This window comes from Psittacula echo, assembly GCF_963264785.1.
Source record: "Psittacula echo genome assembly, chromosome: 3".
In the NCBI taxonomy this organism is placed as follows: Eukaryota; Metazoa; Chordata; class Aves; order Psittaciformes; family Psittacidae; genus Psittacula; species Psittacula echo.
The window spans coordinates 20,131,225-20,149,539 of NC_137736.1; the positions used below are offsets into that span (position 1 = coordinate 20,131,225).

General features: G+C 35.7%; 1 protein-coding gene across 1 annotated transcript in view; it reads left to right on the forward strand.

The window, feature by feature from the left end:
* Nucleotides 1–18,315, forward strand: part of ABI3BP (ABI family member 3 binding protein) — a gene marked incomplete at its 3' end in the record, with an annotated part of 147,773 nt that overhangs the window by 25,689 nt on the left and 103,769 nt on the right. Inside the window, 3 exon segments of the mRNA XM_080613490.1 lie at nucleotides 5,322–5,390; nucleotides 8,263–8,395; nucleotides 15,723–15,904. Coding sequence (XP_080469616.1) covers nucleotides 5,322–5,390; nucleotides 8,263–8,395; nucleotides 15,723–15,904 — 384 coding nt within the window.

Below are 18,315 nucleotides of genomic sequence, written 5' to 3' on the forward strand. Positions count from 1 at the left end.
GTTTGGCTCAAAGAAGTATGCCTCTATCAGGATACAAGATCTGTTTTGTGCTTAATGTACTTTATGACTTTACATGACAGTAAGCAACATTATTATTGATCGTGGAAGGTATTCAGAGTGTGTCAAAATGTATCAAAGTGTAAATTCAGCTGGAATAATAAATAAAGGGAATAAACCCATCCAAAATAGTGAGCTTGATGTAAACCTTCATCTAAATCTGTTCAGTCTGCATGACTCATAAAGAAAGAGTATTTCCTTGAGAAATTTGTGCTAGTTTTTTCTAGCTTGGTTAGGAAGATTGCAAGTCAGCCTCCTTGAATTTGTTGATACTGTTGGAGAAATCCCAAAAGTTGGGTGTAGAAGGGAAAATTTTGTAAGAATGAACAGCAATAGGGTAACAGGCTGAATAAAACTAATTTCCTTTTCTGTTTCTAAAACCAGTTCAGAGTTTGACCATGCTTTTGCCTTTCCTTTACCTGAACCAGATTATACAGTGTAAGAAGAGAATGTATGGGCAATCCTGCTTTAGTTCCCCCCTGAAAACGTTTTAAAAAGTGTATTTTAGGGATGTGTGCTAGAGCAGTGCTTAGCTAAAACACCTTGCTGTGCAGTTTCTTTTATCAAACCAATTACCAGAAATGTGCAGGTGTACTAACTGCATGGTTTTCAAGATACCAAATAATGTGAACATTAATTCAGAAATATTTTGTTTCCTAATAACTTACCAAAACCCCAGATTCTTATTGCTCATGTTAGTTGGGCCTAGTGGACTGGAGGATCTAGAGGAGGTCAGCAGCTGCACTTTCAGCTAGCTAAGTGCACTGACCAGCAGCATGTTAATTCACAACAGCCACTTATGTCCTCCTGCTGTATCTTTTCCCATGCTTGTTACACTACAATAATTCTGATACTTCACTTTCTCCACCGCTGGCTTTTGCCCTTGACAGCATCCTGCAGTAAGTCTTTAGCAATCCCTAACTTCAGATTAGTGAACTGTAGCCTGAAGATAAAAAATCCTTTGTTTTGATTTCTGAATCTGCTGGTCTATTGAATTCTAAAGGAAGGAAAAAACACCTTCCTTTAAAATTTATTCTGATTTCATTAATCCATTGTTCTTTTGCTTTCAATTGCATTTCTGTGTTAGCTGAACTAAATTAAACTGAATTAAAATAGTATGCTTGGCCATAAGCAGAAATTGCTAGCATTCTGCAGTGCATATTAGTTGCCTTCTGCTGCTGATTTGGTAGCGTAGTTCATTGCATATGGAAGTAAGTTCTCCTATATTAGGTTGATGTGTCAATGATACGTATTTTTGTTATGTTCTGGTTGCCACCTGAAGCTGTTAAGGTGGGTAATAAAATTTTTTTAAATAAGTTTTTATAATTAACATTACAGAATCTTAATCTTCTTTTCTTTTATGATGACACCAAAATACTGGCTTACTTCTGTGCGACTTTGCAGTTTTGGAATGTTTCTTCTGTGGTTAAGTTGTAGACATACCTGTGTGAACGTGTAGTGTGTGTTTTACTATGTCCAGGTGAAAAAAATACTGAGTATTGAAGGAGTTCAGAAAAATATTTCATCTAATTGATGACAGTTCATTGAGCTGTAGTAGCCTTGATGTTTAAAAGCTAAAACAAGATGACTAAATGCTTCTAATATTTTTGAGAAGTGGGTGGAAAGGGTGTAAGAATATATACGGAATGCACATGCATGTGTCTGCTACATGTATCAAGTGCTATAGAAGGAAATACTATCGCATTCCAATTGCTAGTGCCTCAAGGTGTGACTAGTCTTCCCTTCTGCTTCAAAGATCATTTGGTTAGGTCTGTGTGCCTGCAGGAGTGTTGTTCTTTGGTCCAAAGTGTCATTGCTTTAGTCAGCTGCGGGTATTTAAACTTGGAAAAGCAATTCCCATGTTGTGTTGGCACCTCTCATTGAATTCTCAAAAACCCCTATGTTTGAGGAATTATAGCACTAAGAATTAGCCATGGATTTGTAGACTAGCACTTTTCTGGTACATCTGGGCATTTTCCTGTAGTACTTCATGGCTAAAGAATTGAAGGTTGTCACTATTTGGTCTTTATTTCTGATCTATAGCTTCAGTGGGTTTATAAAGCAATATTTGTGTGCCAGCTGAAAGAGCTCTTATCCGTTACATTTGTCATTTCAGCCTTAATAAAGGAGACTAGGCAGTAACAGTTTAGTCTTACATTAGCAGGCCTTCAAGAATGTGCTAAGGAGCAAGGAACCACTAAGATTTTCAAAGCAAATTTTCAAATATATTTCAAACTCAACTTGTTAAAGTTTTTATTGTTCTGTAAGGATCCTTTATTTATGAAATTCTAGCTTAAAATATGAGAAAAAGATCTGTATCTTGCATCTGTATCATGTATCTCTGTTTTATACTGACATATGTTGAAATGATTTTAGGGAGCAGAATCTGAATTCGTGGTATTTGAACGTTAACCTTAATTATGTAATTATCATTTTCTTACTGAACGCTCTTCATACAAAATAGGAAATATTCAGCTGTAAACAGCATTTTGTGTACTCTGTGGTTTGATCTGCTTTTACTTAGGTCATAATTTTATTTTAAAAATGCACTTATCTAAATATATTTCAGTGTAAATAGTTGATATATTCTGTGAATCATAATGACACACAGTCAGAACCTCATATTTTTATGGGTCGAAATAGTCACCTTTCTGCTGCCTGTCTTTTATTTCAGCAGTCAGTTTAATTTATCCCTTAAGCATTATGATGAAGTAGCACAAGCTAATTATGATTTTATTTTGGTTTCAGTATTTAACAGCATTTCCTTTTTCTCCTCCTATATTACCTCTCCCCAAGAGGTAATACTGTATTACCCAAGAGGTAATATAGGAGGAGAAAAAGGAAATGCTGTTAAATACTGCTTCTTATAGACATGGATCCATAGAGAGGATTATGCATATACATAGGCATCATAAAGGAAAACAGGAAAATAGTTCTTGCAGCTTGATAAATTTTAATACATGTGTAAGGCAATGTTTTAAGCCCCTGAAAAGTAACTGAGTTGTGGTAGCATCCAGTGATTTCCATGTTGTGGTGATGATCAATACATACATGTCTTAGCAAGGGGACTAAACAGTGTGAAAACTCAGTGGGCTTCTGAATTTAATAAAAAAATTGAATGATTTCTCGGTGGTCCTGTTTAATTGGTAGACTTCAAGGTATCTGTTACACTGAGACAGACAGGAAATCCAATCTCTCATCCATAGATACAGATGAAAATATATGTCTACACTAGATACAGGAATTTTACACAGAGTAATCTTTTCTTAGAAAAAAAATGTAGCTAAAAGTAGTTTTGATGAATATATGGTGAGCCAAATTCTGCCCATGGATATACTTTGGAGGCTCTTATAACTTTTAGTGTTCCTCTTTCTTCAGTGACAATAGAGCTGGGTTTTAAATAGTTCAGAAGGGCAAAAATCTCTGACATCTATGTCAAGCATAAGAACTTTCTAAAGATGAATTCCCCAAACTAAAATCACCATCTCAACATTGTTTTAATCAAAGTATTTCTTATTTTAAGCTGCAGGGTGAAGTTATGTGCCTTTCAATGCCAGAAACAGGAATGTATCTGAGGTTGTGGCCTCTTACCACAATGTGCTCAAGTTATCCGAACTGCATTTGATGTCTCTGAAATGTGTTAAGAGTTCGTATAAAACTTGGTTTACTTCATTTTGTTATTTCCTGTGAAGATTAGTATTGCCAGAAATTTTCCAAGCTGATTCATACTGACACCCAGCTAGCGATGACACTGCATCCTTTAGAATGGCTGCAGTTCTTGTGTACTTTTAAAGAAACTGGGGCCATTCCCATGAGAATGAATTTAAATGCAAAAATTCTTCTTTGGTAGGGCTGGTTTTGTTTTGTCTTTTTTTTTTCCCTGCTGTGTAATACAGTCATTTCTGTTAGCTTTTTGAAGTGAAGCGATTGAACCTCTTATGGGAAGTGGCACAAATACATTTGGACAGGAGTTAAGATAGATATAATAATTTAAATTATTATTTTAATTAATTTTAAAACAATTTTGCAAAGGTGCATTTTTCCTGGGAGAAAATGAATAGGGGGTAAAATTAAAAGAAGTGTAAATGTCAGAAAGTCTGAAAAATGCAATTTGTCTCTGAGATTAATTTATTGAATAAGAAAATCACTTAAATTGTTGCTGTCCTATTGCATGCATAATTATTTCTAGTGTAACAGTACCCAGATATTTCAGTCAAAGTCACAGCCCTTTGTGGGTTTTACACAAATATAAGTCCCTTGCTCTTAAATGTTAGTAATAATTTTGCTTTCAAAAAGAGTATTCAAAACTGTCAAAGCACCTAATAGTTTAATTAATCTCCTAAGTTGTCCCTGGAAGAAGTATGTAAACCTAATTATAAAATAAGCCAGTAACCGATTTGGAGACTGTGTTAAACTTATCTGGCATTGTGGTGTTTCCTGTGACCAGACTATCATGCAAATCTTCAATTATTTAGTATTGGTCTATTGGTGTATGCACACCTAAAATATTGTTTACTCTTTTTACAATAGTGCATCTCTTTACTGAGAACCTGCTTACTTACAATCTTACAACAGGAAATCTAAGGTGTATAGCTTGAAACAGAATATGGAAAATATTGTAGGAGAAGTTCCTCCTGCTCGTGTCAGGAGAGTAGATATCTCTGGTTGTACTCCTTAGGCTTTGCCCACTTATTACTTTACATGTTTTGCTTTTCTATTTTGGTATCATTTTACTGTGAGGGTGGTGAGGCACCGGAACAGGTTGCTCAAAGAAGTGGTAAATGCTCCATCCCTGACAGTGTTCAAGGCCAGGTTGGACAGAGCATTGGGCAACATGGTCTAGGGTGAGGCGTCCCTGCCCAGGACAGAGGATTGGAACTAGATGATCGTACGGTCCTTTCCAACCCAAACCATTCTGTGATTCTGTGATGTCTTCCTCTTCATCTGGATTTTCATTCCCATTCACTTTCCACATAATGTTTGAGTTGAAGTAAGTGTTACATGTATGTCCTGCCATGTTTACGTTTGTTGTGTTCCAGTCAAAAAGAATTGCCAAATCTTTTATGCATGGGTGTATTATTTTTCCTAATGCTAGAGTATTTCTGAATGATTGGCCAATAAGCTTAAAGCAAACATGCCTGGAAATCGCAAAGATTGGATAATGTGTCAAGCATTGACTGAATATTGGACTTACTAATTATAGGTTAATCCCTTTCTTAAATAAATAGCACATCTGTACTAATTGCTGCTTTCTTCATTTACAGATGCTGAGCCACGGTATTTGGTTTCAGTAAGACCAGCACGTGTTTCAAGTAACAAGAAATCTTGTTCAGGTATTTTACCTTTACTGCATATCTTTCTTAAAGTAGTTGAAGAAAACAGAATCTTTTACTGTGTTTCTTTGAAAAGATATTAGTAACTGTAGATGCTTGACTGGGATACACAAATTCCATAAACAGGAAGGTAAAATGTAGGACAGTATTTCCTAGTCAGTAATTAGCCAAACATGTGATGTTCAAAATATGAAGAGGTACCTAAAGATCATTCTTGTAAAAAGTTATTACAAATGAGAACTGAATTTAGAATACTACTTTCTGATGTTTAAAGAGGTCACAAGTGCATGCAAAAAATGTAAAAGTTTTGCATACAGTGATCTGGTGTACTGAAGCTAGTCTTGCTAAGGTACCAGTAAGGATTTCTTCATCCATGGACATGTTAATGCTCTTTGTTTCTCGTTGGAAAATGATAACGTGTGTGTGTCTGTGTGTGTGTGTTTGTGTGTATATATATATGTATATATCTGTTAGTCAGTATTACTACTAAGTTTGCTGATGCATTGAGTTAAGGAAAGAGGGATGTTTCTAGTTCAAACTGTACCTAGCAGAGTAGAAATCTGGATTTGATTCTCATCTGTTCCAAAGAACTTCTGTATTATCTCAATCATGTTGTTAATATTGTTAGATTTTAATTCCTTAATTTAATATGGAGATGACTGTCAGGATCATTGGATTGTTGTGAAGAATAAACTGATATGAGTATATGATTATAGTATTTAGCAGGGCCTGTTTTAGTAGGACAAGGGATAATGCTTTTAAACTTAAAAAGAGGAGATTCAGGCTAGATATAAGGAAGAATTTTTTTTACTGTGGGGGTGGTGAAACACTGGAAGAGGTTACCCAGAGGCTGTAAATGCCCCAGCCCTGGAAACATTCAAGGTCAGGTTGGATAGGGCTCTGAGCAACCTGATCTAGTTAAAAATGTCCCCACTCATTGCATGGGGATTGGACTAGATGACCTTTTTCTAGTTCCTGGTAACTGCTTGAAATTAATTTCTTGCTCTTGGCCAGAAGAAAAACTGTATGTCTGGAAAGATTTTGAAAGGTGAATTAATTTTCAGATGCAACATATATATATATGTATATATGTACATACATATACATGTGCATGTATGTATATATACATACACATATATAAAAAAAAGCCCACACAAAAAACCCTGAACCAAAACAAATCTTCCCTTCCCCTCCCCACCCACCCCCCCCCCCTTGGATGTTATTAATTTTTATATCCTCAGTCGACAGAAACTGATTTGTGGAACAGGATTCAGATAATTGACTTTTCAGTCTAGCAGACAAAGATATAAGAACAGCTGTTGCTTTAATGCTAGCTACATATACAGCAGGTCTTTTTAGTAGTGAGAATAGTTATACTGGGAAAATCACCAAGAATTGTGGTAGATTCTGAGTTGCTGCAATTTTAAATTTACAAATGAAAACTTGTTGCATTTCTGGAAGAGACACTCTAGTTCAGACTGTGATTAATACAGAGCAGTTGTATGTTTTGTGTTCATACAGATCAGCATAGATGATCACCATGGTAATTCCTGGTTTTACAGTGTATAAATCTTTGCAGTCTCTAACTGGGAACTAATGGCATAATAAGTCATAATCATAATCATATATAGGTCCACCCAAAAGCCAGTATGATTTCAAGTTATATGAGAGCTTGGGTTTTATTTTCCTTAAAATTCATGTATTTCCCATGTTTCCTCAACAAGTGATCAAGAAAGGGATTTTGCTATAGATACCAGATTTGCCAGACAGTTTGCTGAATTATCAAGCTGTTTGGTTTTACTTTTTCCTTAAAAATGGAGAAACAGTTTAGGAACTAGTCCAGAAAACAGGAAAATTCTTCAGGCATTTGCTCTTCTGGAAAAATCATATGTTCCACAGTATTTCAAATGGTAGAGAGTGCTTTTTTTGTTGGTTTGTTTGTTTTTTTTTGGGGGGGGGTGTTTATGTCAACATACTCATTATCAATATAAAGTAAAAACTCCCATGGTTAACATTTCTAAATGCACACTTACGTGTTGGTTGAAAGTACAAATCAGACTTTCACTGGGGCTTATTAAATGAAAAGCTACTAGGGTTCAAAAGGCATGAAAAGAAAGTCAGATCTGTTTCACGACAGTAAAAAAATATAACCCTTAGATCAGTGGCTTATAAACTTTTCAGGAATTTGTGGTCACCTGTACATTTTGAGGTGGTACAGATACTTTAGATTTTTGAGATATGTAATGAGTTGTGAAGAATATAGGAATTTCCTTTAATTAATCATCTTCCAAACACCGAAGGTTCTCCTTGGGTTTGTAGCAGTCCACAAACTACAGGTTCAAAATAGTTGCTCTAGATAATTTCTTCATTTCCAAATGTTAGCTTTTAAACTTTCTTTAAAGAAAGTTCTTTCTCTATATGAGAGTTGTGCTACTTCATACAAAGCAAAGGTAAAGTTAAGTATCACGCAAAAGCTGAACATTTTCAATGTAGTAGGTGGCTAAAAGAAAAAATGCCCCTAGATCCAGACACTAACTCAGATCTGCCTAGACTTAAAAGGAAAAGAATTTTTCTAGGTTCAATTTTACCCTTGATGAAGAATGCTGTAAAAAGCATGACTCATCTGTGAAAGTAATTTCATGCTACTAAGAATCCTGCCAAGAAGCTACTATTTCTGTCACATTCAAAGAGAGATTTCTTGATGCCCTAAACTCTGTGCAACGCTTTCTGTGATGCAGTCCAAGACAGCCAGAGCTGCAAACTTAATCTGCATATAGCTTGTTCTTATGCTAAGCATACTGCAAAACTTTACCCTACATAATGCAGGAGAAAGAAACTAACTTTTAGTTGGAACTATATGTTTCCTATGTAGGTCGGACCAAGAATCAAAAGCCTCTGCAGCTGGTAGTTGGCACTCTCACCCCAACCTCCGTGTTTCTCTCCTGGGGCATTCTAGTCAATCCTCAGCATGACTGGACAGCAACTACTAACTGTGCTAGTGACAGGTAACATAACTGAAAACCTTTTGTTATTACGATCATAATTTAAATCAGTGTACTTACGTGGTGTGGCTGAAAAAAGTTTGACAGTGGAAATTAAAAAGTTGGAAGCAATATTCTGAACATGAAGTAAGTTTTCTCATTTACTTAAATTAGTTTCACAAGTTTTTCCTTGTCTTGAGTGCAAATTTATTCAGACAGCTAAATGTTGAAGTATAAATCTTGCTATTTCACACTAGATCTTTGTTCTTCTTAAACCAATACCCTTGGCTCTACCTTTGTTTGTGTCTGAATCAATTGAAAGAAACTTTGTTAAATCATTTATTGGTTTAATGTTGGCCAAGTAGAAGTAAAGTAAGTCTTTTGTTGTACTATGCCTTGTTTTAATGCTATTTGACTTTTGTTTCCTGTATTTGGTCTTATCACTACACTGCTTTCCTGGTGCTGATACAGTACAGCTTTCATTAATTTTCTTTTTTAATTAAAAGAAGATCTCTTCTACTATAATATTTTTTATGTTGCTGTAATTCATTTAATGAGTGGTACAATAAGTGTGAAGCTCAGGAAGACTCACCAAGTAGCAGTTTTAAGAGAAATCATAGTGCTGGGTAGCTTCTTAGCACACCATTGCATTTTAGGCAGTTCTTGGCAGATGAGTAAAATTCATCTGCTGCCATTATTGAAATTATTAATACAGATGTTTCGCTCTGTCATTTAGTGTTCTTTGTATTCTTCCTTTTATGACAGAAGAGATTTTTTTTCTTCATTTATGTTATGTGAAGCTCTGTTCAACTCAGCAGTGTTTTGTAAAACCAAGAAGAAACTTTGTGCACCCGTGTTTGGGATGCATCTACATCTGGTTTGCAACTATCATCTTTTGTTTTTCTAATGCATCTTTGCATTATTGAGAACATTTTTTTTTTTTAATTTAGACATGAATCTGCTTACTTTGGTATTTATAATGAAACTCCCATTGATACCATTAAACTCAATGTTGAATGTAGATTATGGTAAGAAAAGTGCGAGACTTTTTGACATTGGCAGTATGTGGCACATATGACCACTTATTTCAGTTAATATCCCACCAAGTTTTAGATTTGTAAGTCTGCAGGACCTGAAATGGAGTCGCTGTTCTCAGCCTCAGATTCTACCATCTCTCTGGATGGACATTAGGCTTTTGTACAAATCTTGCATAATGTAAGCTAGTTGAATATGTTGCTGACTCAGATGATTAAAACCACATGGAACAGCATGGATATGCTGGCCAAGATTTTGTCTAGTGAGAATCTGACCTCAGCGGGGTATTCCTTAGAAGATCTGGTTTTGTGAGGAAATAAGTTTTGAATAAAAGGTGCCATATTCTCAAAAAACAATGGTATCTTTTATTGCTTCAGTCAAATTATTGCTTAATTATGGATAAGTAACACATAATTTCTGTATTATTCTGTACCTATGAAGTACTTTACACAAAACTCCAATGAAGAAAAAGTTCCCATCCCATTTTCTGACAAACCATTCTTTGGTTGCTTAACTCTCTAGAGATTAAGGGCATAAGCCAATAGAGTGCTATGTATTTGCTGAAAATAACTCCAAACCCTAATTCTTTGTGGAAGCAAGGATAATCACTGCTATTTGTGTGAAATTTTTAAGCCTCCTCGAAGTGGCTATAATCCCTGGTCAGAGCCTTAGCACTAGAACACAGAACAAAACAAAAAGATCAACAGAAAACCTCAAGCGATTAGTTTTCTGTAGCTGATGAAAATTACGTAATACCAGAAAGGCTCCACCAATGTGGAGTTAGCTGTCTCCACATCTTCTATTTTCTGATGCCAGTATGAGGTAGTTAATAACCTGCGGCACAGTCACATTCTTCTTTTTTATATTTCTGAGGCAGTAGGTAAAATTCTTTCTTCTCTTTCTTTCAGTGTTCAAACAGCCAGTAGTGGACAGAGCTTTCATAATAAACATACTGTGGCTGCTTACTGTCCATTTAGGTCTGAAAAAGAGAGTATAGACTGCTGTATAAGCTTTCTGGGGGGCTTTGCTTAGGTTAGAGTAATTCTACAGATCCCAAAACAGAGCAGGGTGTTGAAGAAGCAGACTTTCAGTTCTTTAGGAGGGAGAGTTGGGGGAAGGAGCACAAGATATTTTTTCCATGCAATACAAAAACAGGGTTTGTTGAGAGAAGTCTATATTTTACTCTATCAAGTGGATTGTATAGAAGAAAAAATATGTTTCCAAATAAATATGAAATAGAAATTTAAAACCAGAAGGTCTGGTTTTTCATGAAATACATCTCAGTTAAGAACTTCGACAAATTTGCATTTATATTGTTTAAATTTGTTTGCCCATGATTTTAATCTCCTCAAGTCCTAGTATTTGCAAGGAGTACAGATGTTGTGTTTTACTTAATTTGTATCTGAGGCTTTTTTAAAAAAAAAGAAGTAAGAAAAATAAGAGGGAAGACAGAAGAATCCGTATTTACTCTTTATGTTGCACAGCACACAAGTAGGGCTTTTTAAACCCTAAATTCAGAAAAGTATATACATGCATCTCCTTTTGTGCCTGTCCGCAGATCTTTGTCACTGTGCAGCTGCCAAATTAATCACAATATCTGTTGCAAATATCATAGAAAAGATACTTTAAACTTATCAGAATTCCTTAAGGAAAGCCTACTGCAGCAGATAAATGAGTTTCAGATGCTTTTGAATTACTGCTGTGGGAGTACATGCTAAAAGCTTGTTTAAACATGGAAAGATTTGTTGGTGGCCAGCATCTTATTCTTCAGAACCTCTAACTATTCATTTCAGTTGTTCTACTAAAAAATAGAAGTGAAAAAAAGTGAATGTTAGAGATCATGTAAAAGTGAAAACTAAATTAGTGCTTTAGAGACTTAACTGGTAGCCATCAGTGATGTAATTCTCTCCATCTTTTTATACGTTACTTTAAAGTAAACTTGGCAATAAAAAGGAAATGGTATAATTAATTTCATATGCCAATTTGCAAAACACTCAGTATATGACGAATCATAGTTGGAACAGTTTCTTTTAGTACTTTTTAACACTAAATGGATACTGTGCTTCTAATGAAGTCTAACTACAAAGAAATAAATACGTACGTGTGTATGTCTGATTACATTCCTGTGCACTAAAGTGAAATAAGTTTTATAATCTTTTATCTATGGCAACAAAAAAATCACAGAACAGGAATGTTCTTATATCTCCAAGGTTTAATTGTTTGTTTACTGTTATGTGTGACTAAAATAGTCATGATTAAATTGGTTGGAGTTTTGGTTTGGATATGGTTCCAAATAAACCCATGATATTTATACAAACTGAACTACTCTGGAAATCTCATAAACCCCTCTGCCTTATAAGATTTCTAGTATCTAGTTTTTGTGCCCAAATATTTGCCTGTACAAGCATTTTCTGGGAATCTGGCTAAGAAGAGGTTTGGTTAAATTGGAAAAATTGCAGTGGAATTCTTATCAAGGCAGTGTCATGAAAACTTAATGTTTCGCTTATCCATCATAGAATTTTGCTTCTCTTAGTAGCAATATGTGAGCAGTAACTGGATTTTATTACTTTTTCATGTTTTCAGTTATATATATTGATTGGTTGATATTGTACTTTTTTCTGAAAGGAAGGCTTGAAAAAGGAAGAAATTAAAATTATAACAATTTAATCACTAGAATGTTCTCAGGCAGGCACTAAAATTGAGCTTTATTTGGCAGCTTGTTGGTCAGGTTTGCCAATGAATCGTTTTTCTTTGACGACAAAACTTGGCATTTCTGTATTCATACTCTATAAACAAATGACTGCATTTCCCCAAAAGTGCATATTGTTTACAATTTGGATATTATTAATACTCAAACAATTGTGACTTGCAAGTTGGTAAATGGAACTGCATTTTGGTTGCTTTTATTGAAATTGTTGAGGAAATTCTGTCATCACAGTCAGTGGTTTTAGTATTGGTGACAAGCTTCCACTGAAATAATTGGACCCTTGGTGAAGTTTGTATGGGCTTGGAAATCTTGGAGTTGAGAGCACATTTCTTCTATGCTATATGTTTCTATTTCTAATGGCATAGTGTGGCACATCTTGTCAGATTTTTAGTAGTTTTCAATTGTAATGAAAGATATTTTTTGACATGCAGGTGTTCTCCATGTTTTAATTCATTAATTAAATTCAGTTATTTAATTCAAACAAACAAACAAACAAACAAAAACAGGGAGAAGGAAGCTGCAGGTGTGGAGACAGTGAAATATAATATTTTCAACAGTAGAAGCAAGTGGGAGCAGCCACTTAAAAGCCTATTCATTATGGGCAAGTTTTTGGTCATTTTTTTTTCTCATAATTTCAGATGCACCTATTAATTTAGACTGTTCAATAACCAAAATGGATCAGTACACTGGTTTCTTTCCATCACATACAATTACTTTATTTCTATCCCATTCAACTAGAGCAGGTAGGGAAATCTAAGGACGAAAATGAAAACAAATAAAATTTTCTCTTTTGGGCAAGCTGAGAAGGAAGATTTTTCTACTTGTGATTCACATTTTCATCATAGATCTATCTACCTATTCTAAACCCCTTACCAAGAGACTGTATGAGGTCCAGCAAGATGCATTTATGTTGCAGATGGATTTGCTTATTAATGTTACGTCCCTTGCAGTATAGTGACAGAGATTTTAAGCAAGTTTTTCTTGTCTGTTAATGTCTGTGTGACTATGTATGAACAGATTAAGAGAATAAAGTAGAAGAAATTTTTGTTTTTATGCTACTAATAATAGAATCATAGAATAGTTAGGGTTGGAAAGGACCTTAAGATCATTTAGTTCCAACCTCCCTGCCATGGGCAGGGACACCTCATACTAAACCATGCCACCCAAGGCTTCGTCCAACCTGGCCTTGAACACCTCCAGGGATGAAGCATTCACAACCTCCCTGGGCAACCCATTCCGGTGCCTCACCAGCCTCACAGTAAAGAATGTCTTCCTTATATCCAATCTAAACTTCCTCTGTTTAAGTTTGAACCCGTTAGCCCTTGTATTCACTGTATTCACTACAGTCTGTAATGAATAGTCCATCCCCAGCATCCCTATAGCCCCCCTTCAGATACTGGAAGGCTGCTGTGAGGTCTCTGTGCAGTCTTCTCCAGGCTGAACAGACACAACTTTCTCAGCCTATCTTTATACGGGAGGTGCTCCAGTCCCCTCATCATCCTGGTGGCCCTCCTCTGGACTTGTTCCAACAGTTCCATGTCCTTTTCATGTTGAGGACACCAGAACTGCACACAATACTCCAAGTGAGGTCTCACAAGAGCAGAGTAGACGGGCAGGATCACCTCCTTCGACCTGCTGGTCACGCTCCTGTTGATGCAGCCCAGGATACGGTTGGCTTTCTGGGCTGTGAGCGCACACTGCTGATTCATGTTCGTTTTCTCATCGACCAACACCCCCAAGTCCTTCTCTGCAGGGCTGCTCTGAACCTCTTCTCTACCCAACCTGTGGCTGTGCCTGGGATTGCTCCAACCCAGGTGTAGGACCTTGCACTTGGCATGGTTAAACTTCATAAGTTTAATTTCTTGTTAAAGATTCTTTGTCAGTCCAACAGATAGATAAGCATTTGAAATGTGAGTAGATCACAGCCCACTGAAATAAGGATGCAAATTGTTACTTGGTAGCCCAGGAATCAATAAGATGAGAGAGAATAGTCACTACTTGTCATATTTCTTTCCTTTCCAAGTTTTGGGTTAGACTATGGCTTGTTTTGAACACAAAGTAGTAGAGCTGATGAAAAGAGTTATGTAAGCTAAGATAAATATTAATTTCATTACCTGGTAAAATACCTGAATGAGCTGAATTGTAGCTACTAAACCAGGAGAACATGTATTTTTGGTGCCAAGAAAACATATTTTACTATTATGAGGTAAAATATGTAAACAAAGTGAATCTTTGTGTATGAAATTATTTTCCATGATTGGCACTTGTCTTAGGTTGTTTTAATAATGAAGGAGGAATTTTTGTGTCCTCGGCAGTCATTTTCCACATATGCGCTTCTCTGGAGGTGAGTTTCTGTAGCTTTGGCAAAAGCAGCTTTATGCATTGGCAGTATTATGTTTGGTCCATAAAGTCATTTTAATCTGGACCTTTGATACGTTTTGAGTTGATTACAGGACATTTTTGTTGTTCTCTTAAAGTGCCTCCCTTTCTCTACATATATTTTCCTATATAATATCTGGCTTAAATCTCACAAGCCAAATTTCTTCTTTTTGCTCCTGAACTGGAGCATGCATCTGGTGGTTTAGAGTTTTGCTTGATTTATGGCCTTAATTTGCTCTATTGATGTGTGGAAAAGTGCAATTGGATAGAATTCATTCTTTTTTTAGCTGATGTAAATATAAGATGGATATGGACAATGGATATGCTTTATTAAAGTTATGTGTAAAAATTTTCAGTAATACTTGGATTAAAAAGTTGCCAAACCTCTCTGAGATTTTTTTCTGCCCCACTCTGGCAGTGATTCAGCACGTATATGAAAAGTGAGATACTAGCAAGCAGTGGAACTCTCATGCCATAACTCTCACCATTTACGTCATGTTGTTATTTACTGGTTAACATTGCAGTCATACATTTCTAGAGAGGTGCTGCTTGACTGAATTGCGAAATTTTGGGAAAATATTTTTATTTTCATAATATGTTAGCAATTCATCATGTTACTAATTTAAACTGATGAAAGTAATGTTATGGTTTATTTTCTTCTTTGAAGTGTGGGCAATGCATAATGGGATCACAGAATGGGATCACATTTATAATATAAATGCCAACTATTACTGGCTTTCCCTTTAGTATATTTTTGGACTAATTCTGAGGGGAACACTTTCCCCTGGGTGGATATAGATGACTCTAAGAACTTGGTTGAGGCTTCCTTACTGTCCTTAACTTGACTCATGATTTGGTTGACTAGTTCTGCATTATGTCAGAATCAAAGGAACTGCTTGCAAAATGAGCTTGCAGTTTGTGGTCAGAATGGTCAGAGCCTCACACGCATGGTTGTTTGTGAATAAGGAGACTGCTCTTTTGCTCTTTGAAAGCAGTCATATTGTTGGAGCCTGTATCATGGGGAACATACGTATATCTAGAAGATGACTGGGCTGGCACTGCATTTGCAGGGAAGGTATGCTGGCTTTTCTGATATTTGATAACCGTAAGGGTCCAGAAAGAACAAGAAAATGGTGGGTAGAAACTGTTTTAGTAATTCCTAACAAAAATTGTTGTAATGCGTTTCTTTGTGCAGAATACTGTTTTTTATTTTATTTTTCTGTTGAGCAGGTTCTATACAGTTCGCTACAGAGAAAAGGGTAAAGACAAGAAATGGGTTTTTCAGCTTTGCCCGGTTACAGAGACAGTGGTGGATAATCTGAAGCCAAACACGCTTTATGAATTTGGAGTTAAAGACAATCTAGAAGATAGTATTTGGAGCAAGACTTTCAATCATAAGACAGTTCTGTCTAGTAAGTATTTGACGTTATTTAATCAAACAGCTACTCAGTTTGACAGTATTTTTTCCTCTACTGTGGTAGAGTAAGCTACTGATCAGGTTTGAATGCTATTCCTTATGTCTCTAATAAATTCTTTAGGAATTGGTATAACTAGAAATATTTTGTGGTTGAAAAACTGGCAGCTACTTCGAAGAGTTTTCCTCTTCTCATTGCAAATAGTAGACTATCTGCGGCAGGTTGGGCCCTTTATTGCCTTGCTGGAAAGTTGTATTTGAAGCTAATTTTCAGTCAGAGAATTACATAAATTGAGTTTGAAACGTGCACTGTCATGTATGTTTTTATTTGGGTTTTCATAGAAGCTGTGTACAGCATCTCTGGCTGTTCTCTCAGTCATATTTTAAGTTTTTCTTCAAAGTTCTGAGACAATGCAGGCAAACTGACACCAAATTAACCCTTGAAACATCATGTACTGCTGAAAGAACCACTGCTATCATTGGAGGAAATAGGCAGCTTCCCCCTTTTAACGAGAGGAAGAGATGTCTTCACAGATGCTGTCTGATTTCATTTATTTTCCTCAGGCATTTACATAAAGGTATTTATGAGCAGGATGTTGGTCAGAAGATGCTGCAAACACCTGTGCTTGGTACTTCTAGCTTGACTTAAAATGTGAAAAATGGGAATTCTCATGAGACTGTTATTCATATGAAGTTTCCGTTTTCAAGTTGTAGGCAAGTTACACAGCTCAATATACTTGAGGAGAAGGGATAAGAGCTCGTAACACTGCAAAAGCCCTCGTACTCCCTAATAAAGAACTTTGCAGGCCTTCTTCATAAATTAGAAAGCCATAACTTTGAAGTACCTGCTCAGTACTCATAGAGTCATTTTTGCAGTCCAGAATAATGCCATTGTTAAACCATGAACTTAATGTGGGGAAGCATGGTAGTCTTTTCCCATACCTGCCTCACAAGAAGGAACTCTACTGTATAGCTTTAAAGAGGGCTTACTAAATGGCTTGTTTTCCTACATTTAAACATTTTAAAGTAATCTGTACATCAAGTGCTAGACTATATTTGAGCAAGAGGCAGTGAAGAGTGCATTGTGTTTACAGTTCAATACGGTGTTCAAGACTAATTGAAATGTCCACTGGCATCAACAGACCTTCTGTTTCTATAGAATGTATTTCTAAATGCTATTTTTTACAGACTATACATTTTTAATAGGCTAGAAGAATGGTTCTTGTAAGTTATGGAGACAGAGTTTGGTTGAAAGATATTTTCTGGTAAGAGTTCATATTCTATGTAGATGAGATTTCTTTTTACTAGAATGTAGACTCGTGTATTTGGTGGATGCTTCTGAAGCAACTAAATCCAAGGAGCTTATTATTACCCTCTATGTCTGCATTCTGTTCTACTGATAAATTATTTTCTAATCAGGAAGTTGTAAGCAGCTTTCAGATTCAAGCCTTTCATATTGTCAGTGCATAGTAGGTAGATAAAGAAGCTGCAGGCAGTAAACAAAGAGTGAACATTTATTATGCATTTGTAGCCATCTTTCTGCATAGGAGCTTACCAGTCAGCAAAAATGTCAACTTTTTAAACTGTTTTAACTACTGTCATGTAGCAATTCAAAGTTTTTCATATATTAAGAAGCATTTCAACCTAAACCACATATCCTTCACTATAGATTTTATTTTCTTACTGTAGAATATATAAATGACTATAAACTGAAATTCCTCTTACATGTTCTTGTATTTATTGACTCCACAGGCCAAATTTTTGTTAAATACTAAACATGTTGGGAGGAACTGGGAGGAGAATCTGGGTTTAATTCATTATTCAAGGAAGATATAAAAGGCATGGCAAAGGTTCAACATTTACTTAACCAAAAATTATCAAAGCAGATGAAAGTATCTTATTTCTGACCATCTTAGCATGATTTTCTCATTAAATCAGTGTGAAACTTTTGTCAGCTTTCTCTTGTTGTTAAGCAAATAGTTCCTGAGAAGTATCAAGCACTTTGAAAGACTGCTTTTTCAGGATAGCTTGCCAACTTGAATGTGTTTCAATTGATATTTCTTTATAGTTGATTTTTTCCTAATGTTTATCTATTTTGGATGGAATTATGAAGAAATACGGTAATGTTTAACTTGACTTGTCTTTACATGCCTGTTGACAAAAGGAGCAGTAAGGTGTAAAGGTGGAAAATGTAGACGAAGTGTGAAGTATCATGTTAGAATATAAGAGGTGCTGGGAGGGACTGTTTCTCCTGCATCTACATTACAAGAAGTTTCTAATACTAAGAAGCTAGGAGTAAAAGCATAAGAGAAAAATTTCAGGTATTAAATCCCTGGGTCACTTTGTTTATATCCTGAGATAGAGGAAATCATGTCAGATCCAAAAAGAAGTGATATGCCTGTGTTGTAC